We start from the raw sequence: 14,694 nt of genomic DNA on the forward strand, positions 1-14,694 counted from the left end.
CTCCGCCCCTCGTGCTGTTCCCCGCCCATACCATCATGCATCACCACTGTACCATTAGAATGTGCCCCGCCCCCTTCCCCGTCACGCCCCGCCCCCCCTCCTGTGACTATCGGCAAATGATCGATCTCTCCTGTCTCGGCTGGGCTCCCTGCCCAGGTGCCACCTGATACAGCGAACGCGCAGTGACTGCACACCTGCACACCTGGTCGTCGAGGGACGGTCCTTTATTGGAAAATGTGAAGCACCACAGACAGTCCGGGACAGTCGGATCCGAGTTTAAAAAATAAATATTCCAAAAAAATTAAATAAATACACATTTATAAAAAAACACACGTTTTTTTTGCAAAACAGGCTGGAGCACGATGTTGGAAGCAGAGGGGTCCCCATTTCTCAGCCCCCCCCATATATCTCCGATTTATCCACAGGAGTGGATACACACACTGACCCCTCCAGGACCAGGACTGGACAGCCCTGCTTTAAAGACCCCTGGAGACTCTGTAGACACACACACACTGACCCCTCCAGGACCAGGACTGGACAGCCCTGCTTTAAAGACCCCTGGAGACTCTGCAGACACACACACACACACTGACCCCTCCAGGACCAGGACTGGACAGCCCTGCTTTAAAGACCCCTGGAGACTCTGCAGACACACACACACTGACCCCTCCAGGACCAGGACTGGACAGCCCTGCTTTAAAGACCCCTGGAGACACTGCAGACACACACACACACACACTGACCCCTCCAGGACCAGGACTGGACAGCCCTGCTTTAAAGACCCTTGGAGACTCTGCAGACACACACACACACACTGACCCCTCCAGGACCAGGACTGGACAGCCCTGCTTTAAAGACCCCTGGAGACTCTGCAGACACACACACACTGACCCCTCCAGGACCAGGACTGGACAGCCCTGCTTTAAAGACCCCTGGAGACTCTGCAGACACACACACTGACCCCGCCAGGACCAGGGCAGAGTGTGTCTGTGACAGAAGTAGCTGCTCGAGAGCTGGATTATTGATAAATCGAAGAATTGAAAATGCCAGAGCTGCTTTTTAATTGCAATAGGAAAAGGTTGAGAAATGAGTACCCCCTGAAACAAACATTACCCACCCCCCCTTCTCCCCCACACCCCCTTCTGAAAGATCGAACATTTGAACTGTGCTCATTCTTGGATGCCAACGGTACACACTGCTACAGCACTTCAGATGCACCTCGATGACAGTGAAGGATGGTCAGGCCCACGAAAGTCTGCACAGCAGTGATCAGTGAAGTGTCAGAGCAATTCAGTGCTCGTTCCAGTGGCTGCTCCGTCTAACTGCAGGAGACACAATTGCACCGATGCACTATTCTTACGGTGCATAGAGGGGATCTTGTATTGCACTAGTGAAATATTCTTGTTGTGTAAAGGTGAGATCTCTGATTGCAGTGGTGAAATATTCTTATTGTGTATAGAGATCTTGTATCGCACTACTGAAATATTCTTATAGGGTAAAGAGATCTTGTATTGCACAAGTGAAATATTCTTATAGTGTATAGATGAGATCTCTGATTGCAGTGGTGAAATATTCTTATTGTGTATAGAGATCTTGTATTGCACTAGTGAAATATTCTTGTTGTGTATAGGCGAGATCTCTGATTGCAGTGGTGAAATATGTTTAGTGTGCAGAGATCTTGTATTGCACTAGTGAAATATTCTTCTAGTGCACAGAGATCTTGTATTGCACTAGTGAAATATTCTTAAAGTGTATAGATGAGATCTCTGATTGCAGTGGTGAAATATTGTTAGTGTGCAGAGATCTTGTATTGCACTAGTGAAATATTCTTGTTGTGTATAGGTGAGATCTCTGATTGCAGTGGTGAAATATTCTTATAGGGTATAGGGATCTTGTATTGCACTAGTGAAACATTCTTGTTGTGTATAGGTGAGATCTCTGATTGCAGTGGTGAAATATTTTTAGTGTGCAGAGATCTTGTATTGCACAAGTGAAATATTCTTCTAGTGCATAGAGATCTTGTATTGCACTAGTGAAATATTCTTATAGTGTATAGATGAGATCTCTGATTGCAGTGGTGAAATATTTTTAGTGTGCAGAGATCATGTATTGCACTAGTGAAATATTCTTCTAGTGTATAGAGATCTTGTATTGCACTAGTGAAATATTCTTAAAGTGTATAGATGAGATCTCTGATTGCAGTGGTGAAATATTTTTAGTGTGCAGAGATCTTGTATTGCACTAGTGAAATATTCTTGTAGTGTATAGATGAGATCTCTGATTGCAGTGGTGAAATATTCTTATAGGGTATAGAGATCTTGTATTGCACTAGTGAAACATTCTTGTTGTGTATAGGTGAGATCTCTGATTGCAGTGGTGAAATATTCTTATTGTGTATAGAGATCTTGTATTGCACTAGTGAAACATTATTGTTGTGTATAGGTGAGATCTCTGATTGCGGTGGTGAAATATTTTTAGTGTGCAGAGATCTTGTATTGCACTAGTGAAATATTCTTGTTGTGTATAGGTGAGATCTCTGCAGTGGTGAAATATTTTTAGTGTGGAGAGATCTTGTATCGCACTAGTGAAATATTCTTCTAGTGCATAGAGATCTTGTATTGCACTAGTGAAATATTCTTATAGTGTATAGATGAGATCTCTGATTGCAGTGGTGAAATATTTTTAGTGTGCAGAGATCTTGTATTGCACAAGTGAAATATTTTTGTAGTGTATAGATTAGATCTCTGATTGCAGAGGTGAAATATTCTTATAGTGTATAGAGGAGATCTTGTATTGCACCAGTGAAATATCTTGTGTAGTATAGGGAGGAGATCCCAGATGGCACTAGAGAAATATCTTTATATTGTATGGAGAACTTGTATTGCACTAGTGAAATATCCTTATATTGTACAGAGGAGATCTCTTGCTTGGACTTCAGCCTGAGAGCATATTTAACATATCTTACAGAGCCGGGATCTGGAAAGGTCCTATTGGGATTCTGCCTTAGCGAACAAGACACTGCTCTCCTCATTCTTCCCCCCTTTCAGAATTACATGAAATCAAAACATGGCACTGAAGCACAGACACAATTTTTTCAGCTTAGTGTGTGTTTATCAGTTTGTGTGTAAGTGTCTGCGTGGGTGCTTGTGAGCTCTGTGTGTGAGCTCTGTGTGTGTGTGTCAGTGTGAGCTCTGTGTGTATGTGAGTGTGTGTGTCTGGGCTCTGTGTGTGTGAGCTCTCTGTGTATTTGTGAGTGTGTGTGGGCTCTGTGTGTGTGTGTCAGTGTGTGTGAGCTCTCTGTGTGTGTGTGTGTGTGAGCTCTTTGTGTGTGTCAGTGTGTGTGAACTCTCTGTGTGTGTCAGTGTGTGTGAGCTCTGTGTGTGTGTGGGCTCTGTGTGTGTGTCAGTGTGTGTGAGCTCTGTGTGTGTGTGAGCTCTGTGTTTTTCCTCTGGAGTTTGTTAGGCTCGTGCAGACGTGAAACAGGCTCCTTCTTCAGGGTCAAAGGTCAGGTGAGAGCTGGTCTCCACGTCAACCCTGAAGAGGGCGCCCCAGTGTCTGGGTCTCACCCCTACCCCCCCCCCTCCTCCGGCTCCCCTCCTCCGGGTCGCCCTGCCCGGCCTCACCAGGGCCTGGTGCTCCGGTACTCCTGTTTCCTACGGACCCACTGGGCTGTGAAGGGCTGTACCACCGTGCTCCAGGCCCGGGGGGGGCTGGGGGGCGCTCGGGGGGGGTCCCGACCGGCGTCCGGGGCCTTGGCGGCCTCTCCGTCTCGTGGCCCCCCACTCCGGGGGCAGTCAGGGCGGGGGGCCGGGGGTGTCAGGGGGGTCTGGTCCAGAGAAGACTCCGTCTCGCAGGAGGGGGGCAGAGGGAGAGAGAGAGGAGGCACAGGGGGCTGTGCAGAGCACCTGGGGAGACACAGAGAGAGACACTCACACTGAGAGAGAGAGGGGTTCATACAGACACACTGACTGGACACTCCAGTACATGAACACTGCACTGAGAGAGAGAGGGGTTCACACAGACACACTGACTGGACACTCCAGGACATGAACACTGCACTGAGAGAGAGAGGGGTTCATACAGACACACTGACTGGACACTCCAGTACATGAACACTGCACTGAGAGAGAGAGGGGTTCATACAGACACACTGACTGGACACTCCAGTACATGAACACTGCACTGAGAGAGAGAGGGGGGTTCATACAGACACACTGACTGGACACTCCAGGACATGAACACTGCACTGAGAGAGAGAGAGGGGTTCACACAGACACACTGACTGGACACTCCAGTACATGAACACTGCACTGAGAGAGAGAGAGGGGTTCATACAGACACACTGACTGACTGGACACTCCAGTACATGAACACTGCACTGAGAGAGAGAGGGGTTCATACAGACACCCTGACTGGACACTCCAGTACATGAACACTGCACTGAGAGAGAGAGAGAGGGGTTCATACACACACACTGACTGGACACTCCAGTACATGAACACTGCACTGAGAGAGAGAGGGGTTCATACAGACACCCTGACTGGACACTCCAGTACATGAACACTGCACTGAGAGAGAGAGAGAGGGGTTCATACACACACACTGACTGGACACTCCAGTACATGAACACTGCACTGAGAGAGAGAGGGGTTCATACAGACACACTGACTGACTGGACACTCCAGGACATGAACACTGCACTGAGAGAGAGAGGGGTTCATACAGACACACTGACTGGACACTCCAGTACATGAACACTGCACTGAGAGAGAGAGGGGTTCACACAGACACACTGACTGGACACTCCAGTACATGAACACTGCACTGAGAGAGAGAGGGGTTCATACAGACACACTGACTGGACACTCCAGGACATGAACACTGCACTGAGAGAGAGAGAGGGGTTCATACAGACACGCTGACTGGACACTCCAGTACATGAACACTGCACTGAGAGAGAGAGGGGTTCATACAGACACACTGACTGGACACTCCAGTACATGAACACTGCACTGAGAGAGAGAGAGGGGTTCATACAGACACACTGACTGGACACTCCAGGACATGAGCACTGCACTGAGAGAGTGTGTCAGGCGATGGGTCCTTAATCTGGGCGCACTCTTTCTCAGCTCTGGGATCGCTGTGGAGGCCGGTTCTGTTGCCAGCTATACCGGCTGGTCCTGTGTCTTTAAGGGCGCCGGACAGGGCGGAGGACCCGGTGATGTCGGAGCTTACAAGCCCGACCCTCACAACCGCGGGAAGTTTTTAAAACCTAGAGTCCCCTATCTGAGAAGACAAGTGTTTTTTTTTTCAGGGGGGGAGTTTAATAACATTCAGGTGGTTTGTTTTCTCCGGTTTTGCAGTCGTGCTATTGTTTCGACGTGTCGGATTCCCCCGCTATGTGGATTTGTAAACCTTTTTTTACGGAAATTTCGGAGACGCTTTCGGCATCCGGAACACATCGCCCCCAGGTAAGAAACCTTATTTGTTTTCTTCGTATTTTTGGGGAGGAGGAGGAGGGAAATTGAATTCTTGCGGGCCGACACGTCGTGTGGGTTGTCGTGCGGAGTTGCGTGTTTGGGGAGTGAACTGATCAGGGGGAGACGGGGCGCATCGTTTTTTTTCCCCAAACGGCACCGGAGTTCACTAAAACATATATACATATATATATATGGAGTCCGGAGTCAGGACGCGACCAACAAGACGCAAGACCTTAACTCCTATAGGAAATATCATCGTGTAATTGTTTGTGGTTGATTTTTTTTTTCTTTTAAAGTAGCAGTAGTGCTCGTTTTCCTGCGCCACGCTGTGTGTATCGTTGTTTTTTTGTGTGTGTTAATCCTCCTAGGATTTGAGTACCGTGTCTCTCCGCCGAGGTTTGAAAATCCGGCTGTCCTCGATGCTCAGAGTGAGAACCTGTCTGACAATGATGCCCGTCTTGTTCAAGGAGACTATAGGGTAGACCGTCTGAAGAAGGCTCAATAGAGACATGAACACTGCACTGAGAGAGAGAGGGGTTCACACAGACACACTGACTGGACACTCCAGTACATGAACACTGCACTGAGAGAGAGAGGGGTTCATACACACACACTGACTGGACACTCCAGTACATGAACACTGCACTGAGAGAGAGAGGGGTTCATACAGACACACTGACTGGACACTCCAGTACATGAACACTGCACTGAGAGAGAGAGGGGTTCATACACACACACTGACTGGACACTCCAGGACATGAACACTGCACTGAGAGAGAGAGGGGTTCATACACACACACTGACTGGACACTCCAGTACATGAACACTGCACTGAGAGAGAGAGGGGTTCATACAGACACACTGACTGGACACTCCAGTACATTAACACTGCACTGAGAGAGAGAGGGGTTCATACAGACACACTGACTGGACACTCCAGGACATGAACACTGCACTGAGAGAGAGAGAGGGGGGTCGATACAGACACACTGACTGGACACTCCAGTACATGAACACTGCACTGAGAGAGAGAGGGGTTCATACAGACACACTGACTGGACACTCCAGGACATGAACACTGCACTGAGAGAGAGAGGGGTTCATACAGACACACTGACTGGACACTCCAGTACATGAACACTGCACTGAGAGAGAGAGGGGTTCATACAGACACACTGACTGGACACTCCAGCACATGAACACTGCACTGAGAGAGAGAGGGATAGGGGTTCGTACAGACACACTGAGAGAGAGGGATAGGGGTTCGTACAGACACACTGAGAGAGAGGGAGAGGGGTTCGTACAGACACACTGAGAGAGAGGGAGAGGGGTTCGTACAGACACACTGAGAGAGAGGGAGAGGGGTTCGTACAGACACACTGAGAGAGAGGGAGAGGGGTTCGTACAGACACACTGAGAGAGAGGGAGAGGGGTTCGTACAGACACACTGAGAGAGAGGGAGAGGGGTTCGTACAGACACACTGAGAGAGAGGGAGAGGGGTTCGTACAGACACACTGAGAGAGAGGGAGAGGGGTTCGTACAGACACACTGAGAGAGAGGGAGAGGGGTTCGTACAGACACACTGAGAGAGAGGGAGAGGGGTTCGTACAGACACACTGAGAGAGAGGGAGAGGGGTTCGTACAGACACACTGAGAGAGAGGGAGAGGGGTTCGTACAGACACACTGAGAGAGAGAGAGGGGTTCGTACAGACACACTGAGAGAGAGAGAGGGGTTCGTACAGACACACTGAGAGAGAGAGAGGGGTTCGTACAGACACACTGAGAGAGGGAGAGGGGTTCGTACAGACGCACTGAGAGAGGGAGAGGGGTTCGTACAGACGCACTGAGAGAGAGGGAGAGGGGTTCGTACAGACGCACTGAGAGAGAGGGAGAGGGGTTCGTACAGACGCACTGAGAGAGAGGGAGAGGGGTTCGTACAGACGCACTGAGAGAGAGGGAGAGGGGTTCGTACAGACGCACTGAGAGAGAGAGAGTACAGTAGATGATGACTGTGCTGTGATTGGTCATGAATGATCCCAGCCTCAGGAATGGAATGATAATGATTAATAATAATTAATAATAATGATAATGATCTGACTGCCGGACAGCCTCAGTCCTTCCTGTATCTCACGCTGGTCTGGATCAATCTGCCCGTCCTCCAGCTCCAGGGTTCAGAGCTGGAGAGCGCAGTTCTGCCCGTCCCGGGCCCGTTCTGGCCCGGTTCTGACAGCTGAGGTCCTTCCCTGACTCCCCCGCAACCCCCCGCCACACCCCGGACCCAAATCTAGTCCTTACTGCGGTCGTCTGTCCTGTGTGTCTGCCGCGCGGTCCCGGGTCTGGGTTCTGGCCCAGTCGGGGCGGTCCGGGTCCGTCTCCGGCTCACCTGCGGGACAGAGCACAGGGCTGGCGGGCTATCTGACCGATAGTTGGGGGCTGCACCCCGCGGGGACTACAAGTCCCAGAGTGCTTTGGGAGACGGGGCGGCGGCGGCGGGCAGGCCGGGTCTGTGCGGGGGCGGGGGGCAGGTCGCCACGGCAACCACAGCAGTGGCTCGTGGGAAACGGAGTTCCGTCCCAAGCCTGGCAGGACTGGGGCTCTGTCCAGGGGGCCGGTCTGTCAGGAGGCTGGGTGAAGAGAGGGAGGGAATGGGAGGAGGAGGAGGAGGAGGGACGAAGGCCGGTACCTGGCTGCCTGGGCGGGGCCGGTCGCTTCTCCGGCGACGGCCGCAGGGTCCCGCTGCTGATGTGGCGGCTGTAGAGGTTGCCCCTGGCGACCAGGCCTTGCTGGCTGGGAGACGAGGGAGAAGAGAGACGGGAGAGACAGGAGAGACAGGAGAGAGAGAGGGATAGATAGGAGAGAGGAATAGATAGGAGAGAGGGAGAGGAAAAAGAGAGGGGAATAGGAGAGACAGGAGAGAGAGGAATAGACAGGAGAGAGGGAGAGGAGAGACAGGAGAGAGAGAGAGGAATAGACAGGAGAGAGGGAGAGGAAAAAGACAGGGGAATAGGAGAGACAGGAGAGAGAGGAATAGACAGGAGAGAGGGAGAGGAGAGACAGGAGAGAGAGAGAGGAATAGACAGGAGAGAGGGAGAGGAAAAAGACAGGGGAATAGGAGAGACAGGAGAGAGAGGAATAGATAGGAGAGAGGGAGAGGAAAAAGAGAGGGGAATAGGAGAGACAGGAGAGAGAGAAATAGGAGAGAGGGACAGGAGAGAGGGAGAGGAAAAAGAGAGGGGAATAGGAGAGACAGGAGAGAGAGAAATAGATAGGAGAGAGGGAGAGGAAAAAGAGGGGAATAGGAGAGACAGGAGAGAGAGGAATAGATAGGAGAGAGGGAGAGGAAAAAGAGGGGAATAGGAGAGACAGGAGAGAGAGGAATAGATAGGAGAGAGGGAGAGGAAAAAGAGAGGGGAATAGGAGAGACAGGAGAGAGAGAAATAGATAGGAGAGAGGGAGAGGAAAAAGAGGGGAATAGGAGAGACAGGAGAGAGAGAAATAGATAGGAGAGAGGGAGAGGAAAAAGAGAGGGGAATAGGAGAGACAGGAGAGAGAGAGGAATAGGAGAGAGAGACAGGAGAGAGGAGATAGAAAGGGGAATAGATGGGAGAGCGAGGGGAAAGGAGAGAGGAGAGAAAAAGAGGGGAATAGGAGAGAGAGGGAGAGGAGAAAGAGAGGGGAGAGGAGAGAGGGGAAATACGGACAGGAGGAAGGGGTCCGTGAGATGGAAACCAAACGGGAGAAACCGGAGGAGGAGGAGGAGGAGGAGGAGGTCAGGCAGGAAGAGGAAGGCGAGAGGAAAGGAGGAACGCAAAAGAAAATGACAACAAAAAACCATAATTAATAACGGAGTGTGTGTGTGTGGGGGGGGGGGGGCGGAGGGGAGACGCCAAACTGAAACGGCAAACAAAACGCAGAGAGGAGTGGGATGGGAGGAGGAGGAGGAGGAGGAGGAGGAGGAGGCTGCGGTGTTCCAGCCGAGACGCTCCCACGCCGAAGTCGGCAGGCGGCGCGGCGGCCCGGGTTGCCGCGGTAACCGCCTACCCACAATGCCCCGGCCCTTTTGGGGGGGGGGGAAAAAACGGAGGCCGGGGGCTCTGGGGCCGCCCTGGGCGAACCCCAGAACAAGCGACAGCGGGAGAACCGGCGTGCTACCCCCCCCCCCCCGGGCGCTGGGCCGGCCCCGCGCCGCCAGCTCGTTAGGGGGGTCTTAACGAGCAGCGGGGAGGCCGAGCGAGGAAGCTCGGCTCCGCGGGACAGGGGTCACCCCACTGCTCAACGGCTGCTCCGACGCCCGTTCTGTCCTTTCCGGTCCCGATGGGAGCTCCGGAGACATCGATTCGTTAATTGGCTTTTAATTGGCTTTTAATTACGAGCAGTAGCCGCAATTTGAGGAGATCTGGCCCGATGACTTCTATCAGCGGCAAGGGCAGCTCGAACTGGGTAGAAAGCTGACTGATGTCCAATCCAGCTGAGTCTGGAGAGGAGCCGGGGTATCGGCTTCAACCACAGCAGCGGGGCAGCTTGTTCCCCACCCCCACCACCCTCTGTGTACAGTAGAGCCTCCTGTCCTGACTGGAGGAGCTCACCCAGCTGTGTCTGGAGAGAAGCCAGGGTATCAGCTTCAACCACACGGACTGGGCGGCTTGTTCCCCACCCCCACCACCCTCTGTGTACAGAAGAGCCTCCTGTCCTGACTGGAGGAGCTCACCCAGCTGTGTCTGGAGAGAAGCCGGGGTATCGGCCTCAACCACAGGGCTGGGCAGCTTGTTCCCCACCCCCACCCCCCTCTGTGTACAGTAGAGCCTCCTGTCCTGACTGGAGGAGCTCACCCCAGCTGTGTCTGGAGAGAAGACAGGTATCGGCTTCAACCACAGGGCTGGGCGGCCTGTTCCCCACCCCCACCCCCCTCTGTGTACAGAAGAGCCTCCTGTCCTGACTGGACGAGCTCACCCAGCTGTGTCTGGAGACGAGCCGGGGTATCGGCTTCAACCACAGGGGCTGGGTAGGGAAGGCAAACAGTCTGTTTTTGCTTCTCTTCACAAGTCTGGGATTTATTTCACTTCCAGAAATAAACGCCCACAGGGGAGTCAGTCACATGAGAGGGGACTGGGGGGCTCGGACACGCCCACAGGGGAGTCACGTGAGAGGGGACTGGGGGGGCCCGGACACGCCCACAGGGGAGTCAGTCACGTGAGAGGGGACTGGGGGGGCCCGGACACGCCCACAGGGGAGTCAGTCACGTGAGAGGGGACTGGGGGGCTCGGACACGCCCACAGGGAGTCAGTCACGTGAGAGGGGACTGGGGGGGCCCGGACACGCCCACAGGGGAGTCAGTCACGTGAGAGGGGACTGGGGGAGGCTCGGACACGCCCACAGGGAGTCAGTCACGTGAGAGGGGACTGGGGGAGGCTCGGACACGCCCACAGGGGAGTCAGTCACGTGAGAGGGGACTGGGGGAGGCTCGGACACGCCCACAGGGGAGTCAGTCACGTGAGAGGGGACTGGGGGAGGCTCGGACACGCCCACAGGGGAGTCAGTCACGTGAGAGGGGACTGGGGGAGGCTCGGACACGCCCACAGGGGAGTCAGTCACGTGAGAGGGGACTGGGGGAGGCTCGGACACGCCCACAGGGGAGTCAGTCACGTGAGAGGGGACTGGGGGAGGCTCGGACACGCCCACAGGGGGAGTCACGTGAGAGGCCGGTCCTAACAGACGTTCTTGTCTTCTTGATTTAAAAAAACACTTTATTAGCAGTTGCTTAGCGATGGTGTTTGGCCCCACGACCACAGCGAGACCACAAAGGAGAGTTTGTCCTTTTAAAAAAAAAAGTACAGAAAATGAAGAGGCAGTCTTTCACGCTGGTGACCTCTGCCCCGGGTCCTAAAAATGGGGTCTTTAAAAACACAGACGGACTCCCCCGTTCTGGCGGGGTTCAGTGGGTCCGGGGGGAGGCCGCAGGATGTAGAGGTCAGGGGTCAGGGGTCGGGTCAGTGGAAGGAGATCTGGGAACGGTTGAGGGAGCTGCGGGGGGGGGGGGGTTTGGGGTAGGGACAGGAGGGGTGAGGAGGTTAAAGGTTAAAGGTCAGAGGGTGAAAGAGAGAGAGAGAGAGAAGGAGAGACCACAGGGTTAGACAGCAGGTTAAGCAGAACTGGGAACACGGGACCCCCAGGGAGATGAGCTCAGCTGTGTGAGAGGGGGGACCCCAAGACTGAGACTGGGGACCCCTGAACGAAGTCCTCGATCAGCCCTGGAGATGAGCTCAGCTGTGTGTGTGTGTGTGAGGGGGACCCCAGGACTGAGACTGGGGACCCCTGAACGAAGTCCTCGATCAGCCCTGGAGATGAGCTCAGCTGTGTGTGTGTGTGTGTGAGGGGGGACCCCAGGACTGAGACTGGGGACCCCTGAACGAAGTCCTCGATCAGCCCTGGAGATGAGCTCAGCTGTGTGTGTGTGTGTGAGGGGGGACCCCAGGACTGAGACTGGGGACCCCTGAACGAAGTCCTCGATCAGCCCTGGAGATGAGCTCAGCTGTGTGTGTGTGTGTGAGGGGGGACCCCAGGACTGAGACTGGGGACCCCTGAACGAAGTCCTCGATCAGCCCTGGAGATGAGCTCAGCTGTGTGTGTGTGTGAGGGGGGACCCCAGGACTGAGACTGGGGACCCCTGAACGAAGTCCTCAGTCAGCCCTGGAGATGAGCTCAGCTGTGTGTGTGTGTGAGGGGGGACCCCAGGACTGAGACTGGGGACCCCTGAACGAAGTCCTCGATCAGCCCCGGAGATGAGCTCAGCTGTGTGTGTGTGTGTGTGTGTGTGTGTGAGGGGGGACCCCAGGACTGAGACTGGGGACCCCTGAACGAAGTCCTCAGTCAGCCCTGGAGATGAGCTCAGCTGTGTGTGTGTGTGTGTGAGGGGGGACCCCAGGACTGAGACTGGGGACCCCTGAACGAAGTCCTCAGTCAGCCCTTGAGATGAGCTCAGCTGTGTGTGTGTGTGTGTGAGGGGGGACCCCAGGACTGAGACTGGGGACCCCTGAACGAAGTCCTCAGTCAGCCCTGGAGATGAGCTCAGCTGTGTGTGTGTGTGTGAGGGGGGACCCCAGGACTGAGACTGGGGACCCCTGAACGAAGTCCTCGATCAGCCCTGGAGATGAGCTCAGCTGTGTGTGTGTGAGGGGGGACCCCAGGACTGAGACTGGGGACCCCTGAACGAAGTCCTCAGTCAGCCCTGGAGATGAGCTCAGCTGTGTGTGTGTGAGGGGGGACCCCAGGACTGAGACTGGGGACCCCTGAACGAAGTCCTCAGTCAGCCCTGGAGATGAGCTCAGCTGTGTGTGTGTGTGTGTGTGTGTGTGAGGGGGGACCCCAGGACTGAGACTGGGGACCCCTGAACGAAGTCCTCGATCAGCCCTGGAGATGAGCTCAGCTGTGTGTGTGTGTGTGTGAGGGGGGACCCCAGGACTGAGACTGGGGACCCCTGAACGAAGTCCTCAGTCAGCCCTGGAGATGAGCTCAGCTGTGTGTGTGTGTGTGTGAGGGGGGACCCCAGGACTGAGACTGGGGACCCCTGAACGAAGTCCTCAGTCAGCCCTGGAGATGAGCTCAGCTGTGTGTGTGTGTGTGAGGGGGGACCCCAGGACTGAGACTGGGGACCCCTGAACGAAGTCCTCAGTCAGCCCTGGAGATGAGCTCAGCTGTGTGTGTGTGTGAGGGGGGACCCAGGACTGAGACTGGGGACCCCTGAACGAAGTCCTCAGTCAGCCCTGGAGATGAGCTCAGCTGTGTGTGTGTGTGTGAGGGGGGACCCCAGGACTGAGACTGGGGACCCCTGAACGAAGTCCTCAGTCAGCCCTGGAGATGAGCTCAGCTGTGTGTGTGTGTGTGTGTGTGTGTGTGTGTGTGTGTGTGTGTGTGTGTGTGTGTGTGTGTGTGTGTGTGTGAGGGGGGACCCCTGCTCCAGGACCGGGGACCCCCTGGGGGGCGGGTTACCTGGTCCGGCGGGTCCTGGGGGGGCCACTGGCCGCGCCGTTGAGCTGGGGGGGCCGGGGTCTGTCGACGCGCAGGGCGCTGAGGGCCGGGGGGGCCCAGGGGGGGGCCCCGCGGGAGGGGGAGGAGCCCACGCTGAGGGAGCGGCCCAGCGGGGAGGAGGGGGGCGGGGCTTGATTGAAGGGCCAGGGGAGACCTCTCTGCTCCTCCTTCAGCGCTGAGGGACACAGGGAGAGAGGCAGAGGGACACTGAGACACTGAGAGACACAGGGAGAGAGGCAGAGGGACACTGAGACACTGAGAGACACAGGGAGAGAGGCTGAGAGATACAGGGAGAGACGCTGAGAGACACTGAGAGAGAAGCAGAGGGACACTGAGACGCTGAGAGACACAGGGAGAGACGCTGAGAGACACAGGGAGAGACGCTGAGAGACACAGGGAGAGCGCTGAGAGACGCAGGGAGACGCAGAGATACACGGAGAGACGCGGAGAGTCACAGAGAGACGTGGAGACACGCAGGGAGACGCGGAGAGACGTGGAGACACGCAGGGAGACGCGGAGAGTCACGGAGAGATGCGGGGACGCGCAGGGAGACGCGCAGGAGATGCAGAGATACGCGGAGACCCGCAGGGAGAGGCGGAGAGTCGCAGAGAGACCCGCAGGGAGAGGCGGAGAGTCGCAGAGAGACCCGCAGGGAGAGGCGGAGAGTCGCAGAGAGACCCGCAGGGAGAGGCGGAGAGTCGCAGAGAGACCCGCAGAGATACGCGGAGAGTCGCAGAGAGACCCGCAGGGAGACGCGGAGAGTCGCAGAGAGACCCGCAGGGAGACATAGAGACCCGCAGGGAGTCGCGGAGAGTCGCAGAGAGACGCAGAGAGTCACAGAGAGACCCGCAGGGAGACACAGAGACACGCAGGGAGTCGCGGAGAGTCGCAGAGAGAAGCAGGGGGACGCGGGGAGCCGCAGGGAGACGCTGAGCAGCTGAGCGGGCGTGTTGGCGGCCCGATGCAGAGCCCTTCCTCCTCCTCAACGGGCGCGCGCGATCTAGCCGAGCCGGCGGCAGGGCTCTCGGCCCCGAGCCCCCCCAGCCCTGACGTGACCCTCGAGTCCCTGGGGCGAGGAATTCCCATTCCGTCGCGTGCTCTGGTGGCGAGCGAGGCGCGTCTCCGAAACCTCGGGAGGAGGACGGACATTGGCGCCGGCCGGAGCAGCGCAGCGGCGGACCCGACGC

At 55.3% G+C, this 14,694-nt stretch overlaps 1 protein-coding gene across 1 annotated transcript; it reads right to left on the reverse strand.

Annotated features, from left to right (window-relative positions):
* Window positions 1–215: 215 nt before the first annotated feature.
* Window positions 216–14,593, reverse strand: LOC138233324 (alpha-tubulin N-acetyltransferase 1-like). The gene is made up of 5 exons (XM_069186616.1): window positions 14,455–14,593; window positions 13,469–13,868; window positions 8,166–8,269; window positions 7,778–7,865; window positions 216–3,905 (listed from the first exon to the last, which is right to left on the reverse strand). Exons 1-5 carry the CDS (start codon window positions 14,591–14,593, stop codon window positions 3,620–3,622), a joined length of 1,017 nt encoding a protein of 338 aa, XP_069042717.1. The 3' UTR covers window positions 216–3,619.
* Window positions 14,594–14,694: the final 101 nt, after the last annotated feature.

This window comes from Lepisosteus oculatus, unplaced genomic scaffold (assembly GCF_040954835.1).
Source record: "Lepisosteus oculatus isolate fLepOcu1 unplaced genomic scaffold, fLepOcu1.hap2 HAP2_SCAFFOLD_663, whole genome shotgun sequence".
Taxonomy (NCBI): domain Eukaryota; kingdom Metazoa; phylum Chordata; class Actinopteri; order Semionotiformes; family Lepisosteidae; genus Lepisosteus; species Lepisosteus oculatus.

What these genes read in the sequence shown, in the direction of transcription:
- LOC138233324 (XM_069186616.1), bottom strand. Translation starts at nt 14,593, where the DNA reads ATGGGAATTCCTCGCCCCAGGGACTCGAGGGTCACGTCAGGGCTGGGG. An exon ending in GGCCCCGCCCAGGCAGCCAG is followed by an intron (nt 7,866 to 8,165) that starts GTACCGGCCTTC and finishes TCTGTCCCGCAG; the next exon opens with GTGAGCCGGAGACGGACCCG. An exon ending in ACACAGGACAGACGACCGCA is followed by an intron (nt 3,906 to 7,777) that starts GTAAGGACTAGA and finishes GTGTCTCCCCAG; the next exon opens with GTGCTCTGCACAGCCCCCTG.